The 6,000-nt window shown below is 43.2% G+C and overlaps 1 protein-coding gene across 1 annotated transcript in view; it reads right to left on the reverse strand.

Moving 5' to 3' along the window:
• med23 (mediator complex subunit 23) overlaps positions 1-4,663 on the reverse strand; it is a 94,814-nt gene extending 90,151 nt beyond the window's left edge. The window contains exon 1 of the mRNA XM_084314433.1: positions 4,513-4,663. Within this exon, the coding sequence (XP_084170559.1) occupies positions 4,513-4,557 (45 nt within the window). The 5' untranslated portion in view covers positions 4,558-4,663. The remainder of the gene's footprint in view (positions 1-4,512) is intronic.
• Between the last annotated feature and the right edge of the window lie 1,337 nt (positions 4,664-6,000).

Genomic DNA, 6,000 nt, shown 5'->3' on the forward strand with positions numbered 1-6,000 from the left:
TGAGGAGATGAGAGAAGAGGAGAACAAGATAGGAGATAAGAGAGAGAAGAGGTGAGATATAGGAGAGGGGAGAGGAGAGGACAGGAGGAGAGATGAGAGGAACAGAGGGGAGAATCAAATCAAATCAAATTTATTTATAGGGCCCGACAACACACGTTAATGTCCCCATGGGCCGTACAGGTCTTCTTTAAACAAGTCAAGAAGAAAACATAACAATAAGTCAAGAACAGAACAAGAACACCATAAGGTCCAAACATTTTTAGATGAATGCAAATAAATGAAAGAATGCAAGCACTCCCAGACAGAAGAGGAGAGAAGGAGAGATGAGAGAAGAGAGGAGAGGGAAGTGTTAAATCTCTTGTCTCCGTCTATGCTCGTCTACTTTACTGTATTCATGTTACATCCTACAAAACACCAAGCGGCTAATTCCTATTGCTGATACAGTAACCTGTACTAGTGTACTAGGAAATGTATGCATTTATACACTTGTGAATACATGCATTCATGCATTTATATATTAATAACAAAGCTGCATGATGCAATTGTCTGCATAAATGACAACAAAAAAAAAGAAATATATATATATATAATGTAGCTGAGATGGAGAAAGGGTTAGTTTTGCTATCGCTAACAGCTGGTGAACATTTGAGACCTGAGTGTTCGGACTGTCTGACTCTTAATACTAAACACTGAGACCTGTTAGGACTGTCTGACTCTTAATACTAAACACTGAGACCGGTTAGGACTGTCTGACTCTTAATACTAAACACAGAGACCCCAGTAGGACTGTCTGACTCTTAATACTAAACACAGAGACCACCGTAGGACTGTCTGACGACTCTTAACACATTGAGTGCCAGCCACGAGAAATCTCGTTATTTCATGCCATGTGTTGAGTGCCAGGGACGAGAAATCTTGTTATTTAATCGTTATTGCTTTTATTAGCGATATCCATAAATGTTTCATCAATCTAGCCTCACGTTATCATTGAGTAATCTATGAGTTCGAACAGGGAAAATACCGCCCCCTATCATCTCCCGGATGGTAATGCACCCATTGGATTGGACTCAATGGAAATGGATGAGAAAAGAAAACTCCGGATTCCACATTTTACTTCTCAGGCATGTAACCGGAGACCATTGGATTCATTGTGGACACTCAGAGCAGCGTGGAATATGTGTTTCGAGTACCTAATGTTGGATCAATAAATGCGATTGATATTTGGAATGGCGATCAGGAATTGGAATAATCTTTTTGCAGAACATCTGATGTGAGGTAAGGAATCTATGTTACCAGTCTTGGGGTAATCAGATGTATTTTTCACATATATCTCAACGTGTCTGTGTGTGTGTGTGTGTGTGTGTGTGTGTGTGTGTGTGTGTGTGTGCGTGTATGACGTTAGCGCTGACCAGGAAATAGATAATCGATTTTTCAGCCCGCTTCTCTAGCGTGCATAAGTACACGTGGGTCAATGACGTGACGCCTATTTTTTCTGTCCCACTGAATTTCTTACCTTAAAAAAAACATAAAATTCATAAAAAGATTACATGTATCTCTAATACCTTCCCCATATACAGACCCACTCTTAACTCCTCCAAACATTTGAGTTATTGGTAATTTTTCTGCTATCTGAAGTGTCAAATGTCCCTGTGGGGCGACCGTCCAGCATTGACTTCTATTTGGACAACCGGCTTAAAATCACTTTAAATCTATTTAAATATTTCCCTTGCCCTATTTGGCATAATTTCAAACATGTTTTGCAGTCATTGACAAAATTATGAAGCATTTGCACATATACTTCCATCATAATATACAAACAAACTGGCCGGTGAGTCAAAAAGTTAATTTTGTGCCCTGTGTGTGTTGTTTCCTGTAAAACCCGGAAGTAGTCAGTTTGTGCTGTTTATTTTTACAAGCAGTGAGGACAGCATTTGCATTTCTGTGTTCCGTGTTGCGGGTTAGGGTTATGGTTAAAAATAAACAGCACAAACTGACTACTTCCGGGTTTTACCAGAAACAACACACAGTACAAGGTCACACACAGTACAAGCCGGGGCTCTGCAGATATAGACCACCGGAACACTTCCGGGATTCTGAAATCGGGGAGGAGATAGCGGGGGGAGCATATGAATGAATGTGGATGAGAGCCTTGATGTAAGTGGTTGCAGCTACGGCTGTGGGGGTGCTAGAGACATGATCGAATAGACTTTTATGCGCCTGAGTTTCCTGAACATGGCGCGACCCATTCCTAATCGATCAGAACTAAATCGGCCGAGATCAAGTCCCTTTTCCAGCACCTACACCCCATACACATGCGCAGATTGTCAACGGAGTCTGGACGACGTGAGATGACGCACGAATGAATGTGGACTGTTCCATCAGAGGGGGAGCTTCGGTGGTAGTGTGAGTGGCTACAGACCACTGCACTTAAATATAAACATTAGTCTACCTGGAGACTCAATGAGGTAATTGTAGATGTCGCCATAAGACGCGTCTGGCCATTTAGTGGGATAATTTTTTCATTATCCTGTTCGGCTGAAAGGACACTGGCCACCGAAGCTCCACCCTCTGTGGAACAGTCCACATTCATTTGTGAGTCATCTCGCGTCGTCCAGACTCCGTTGACAATCTGCGCATTTCTATGGGGAGTAGGTGCTGGAAAAGGGACTTGATCTCGGCCGATTTAGTTCTGATCGATTAGGAATGGGTCGCGCCGTGTTCAGGAAACTCAGGCGCATAAAAGTCTATTCGATTGGGCGGCTGCGTGGCGTAGTGGGCAAGGCGCTCGCCACGAATGACGGAGACGCTGGGCTTGCCTGTTCGAGCCCAGCGCTCCACATTGCTTTCAGTTTAGCTGGTCGTTCATACTAATACACATTGGCCTTATTAGGGGGTGGGAAACTGATGGGTGGGGATCGGCCGTTGTGGACAGCGACTCCTACAGGTCGGTTGGTGCGCCTGCGCAGTAGAATCAGGAAGTGTCGGGGGCAGCGTGAGCCTCCCAGCTCCACGCGTTACTCCTCGCCACTGAGAGATCGAGCTGCGCAGGTGAAAAGATGCGACTGCTGTTACCTCAAGTACCGGAGGGGACTTGTGCCATGTATGACTTAGTCCACATTGCAGCCGGCTTGTGGGAGGCAAGAAACAGCGTTTGTGACAGGGGAGGGTTGAATTGGATGATACGAAATTGGGATGGGAGAAAAATATAGAAAAAATGGGAGAAAAAGTGGATTAAAAAAAAAAAGAAAGTCTATTCGATTGATTGATTGAAAACTTTATTAACAGATTGCAGAATGGGTACAGTACAGTACAGCTCAATACATACAATTGTTAAGGGGGTGCAGACCAGAGAAAGACTTTCGTCTTGTTTACATCAGGGTCCCCCATTTTCAATTCATCATAACATATATGACATAGATAGACAGTACTGCTACATCTATACATTTATGACATACCAGATTTGCAAATACAGTAGTTTGTGATACAAAAAGAGTCCAGAAAAGAGAGTATATACATTTGACGTAGAAACTGTACATTGGAGGAGGTTGGGTAGGTGGGGGAGGGGGGGCTGTACATTGGAGGTGGTTGGGGGGGTGGGTGGGGGACACTGTACAACTGAACAAGCAAAACTGTACATTGGAATATTGACAAGACCATACTTGGTCATTTACTGTACATTGGGGGGGGGGGGGGTTGTGTTAGGACATTTACAGGGGCCAGTTTCGAATTGCAGTCTCCCGTAGGTGTTTTTTGAGTGTTTTTGAAAGTGGGTAGTGATTCACATTCCTTTACAGCTTTGGGTAGGACGTTCCACATTGATGTGGCATAATTGCGAAAGGTGTGTACGTGCGATCATGTCTCTAGCAGTCCTTGGATTATTGTTCTGTTGTGTGGGCTTCTGCTTCTAAACGGTTGCTTAACATGTTACAAGTGGCAAAAAACAAAGTGGCTAGACTAGTTCTTGGCTGCTTGTATAGATCTAATGTTGTTGTTATGCACACACGACGTAAATGGTTGACTGTTGAGAAAAGATTGACTGCCAATTTACTTATATTTTTTCAGAAAGTCATTTTGACTAACAATCCCATATTTATCTTCAACAAAATAACTTACAGGTCGGATGTTCACATGCATTTCACCAGAGGGGCAAGTAGAGGGTTGATTAGTCTACCCCATGCAAAATCGTTGAGATCTCACTTACAAGAGAGCCAATGAATATGAAAGTGATCATGTAGAGCCATGTGACAGTTACCTGGCTTGATGTGTTCGGTTATCGTTTGATTGTGTGTTTCTTTGGTCTGTGTGCGCACTATGTTTTAATTTTGTCATGTTGTAAAGTTGTTTTTCTGACCCCAGGAAGACTAGCTGGCGTCTTTTCAATAAATAATAAACAACGAAGGAACACTTGACTTGAACTGACTTGCGTTAACAGTTAACGTAGCTAGGCTAGGCTAACGTGGCTAGGGGCTAAGATAATATAGCTAAAGGCTACAGTAATGCTGTTTAACTCACCACAACATCCTCAAAGATGCTCTGGAGCTGTGCTTCCATCGACATGTTTCAACAATGAAGTGTTACTTTCAACCACACATCCCACAATGTTTGATTATAATAGAGACGAGAAGAATCCTGTTATCCAGCCTCTTGGCTGCTACTAGTTAGCCCGGCCGCCAGCACGTCAATATGGATGCAACCACTAAAGCAAGCCGACAGTAAACAAAGCACCGTCAATGATTCCGCATGGAGAATGAATGAATGAATGAAAACTTTATTTAACAGATTGCAGAATGGGTACAATACAGTACGGCTCAATACACACAATAGTTAAGGGGATGCAGACCAGAGAAAGACGTCTGTCTTGTTTACATCAGGGTCCCCCATTTTCAATTCATATTGACATTTATGACATACTCAACATACATGACATTTATGGCATAGGGACATAGGTATTTAGTACTGATACATTTGTGACATATACGGTATTCAAATATACAGTACTGTTACCCATAGATCCTGACAGAGTATATACATATGATGGGGAGGGGACTGTACATTAGGAGGGGGTGGGTGGGTGGGAGAGAAATATACATACGGTGGTGAGGAGACTGTACATTTGGAGGGGGTGGGTGGGTGGGAGAAAAAAAATACGGCGGGGAGAGAATATGTACATGCGGTGGGGAGGAGACTGTCTATTACAAAACAAACTGGTCAGACTACTACTTGACCTGAACCCCAGAACCCACCTCACCCCTGTAATGATAGGTGCTATCATAGCTGCTACCACTAAGTGGCAGTATAACATCATGGAACCTGTAACTATGGTTACTGGTAGGGCTATATAATTAGTGCACCTGTGTACAACCTTCAGACAATAATAAACAGCTGGCTGAAGCCAGCATAAAGAACTAACCAAGTGTCTTATTGATAGTAGACTACAATCTTTACATGGTACCAGGAGTAAAAGCAAGAAGATGGAATCATCATCATCATTTAAGCCGCCCGGCACATTGAAACTGACGGGAAATGTGGATGCAAATTGGAGAGCGTTCAAACAGCAATTCCTGCTGTATCTCGCCGCTGCTGGAGTGGACAAGAGTGTAGATGCGAGGAAAATAGCCATGCTAATCACCATCGCCGGCACGGAGGCAATAGAGGTCTTCAACACCTTTGTGTATGCTGAGCCCGAGGATGGAGACAAGTTTGACAAATTCATACAAAAGTTTGACGAGCACTGCTTGTCAAGAAAAAATGAAACGTATGAGAGGTACATCTTTCGTTGCCGTTTTCAGAACCCGGGTGAGTCATTTGATAACTTTCTCACCGATCTCAAGATAAAGGCAAAGTCCTGCAATTTTGGTGCTCTCAGAGACTCTATGGTAAGGGATCAGATAGTGTTGGGGACTAATGAGAAGAAAATCAGGGAGAAATTGTTGAGGGAAATGACCTTAGTCCCAAAGGTCAGTGAATACCACGATCACAACACCAGAGGGAGCTCCACAA

Source organism: Notolepis coatsorum (genome assembly GCF_963971535.1).
Source record: "Notolepis coatsorum genome assembly, chromosome: 5".
Classification (NCBI taxonomy): Eukaryota; Metazoa; Chordata; class Actinopteri; order Aulopiformes; family Paralepididae; genus Notolepis; species Notolepis coatsorum.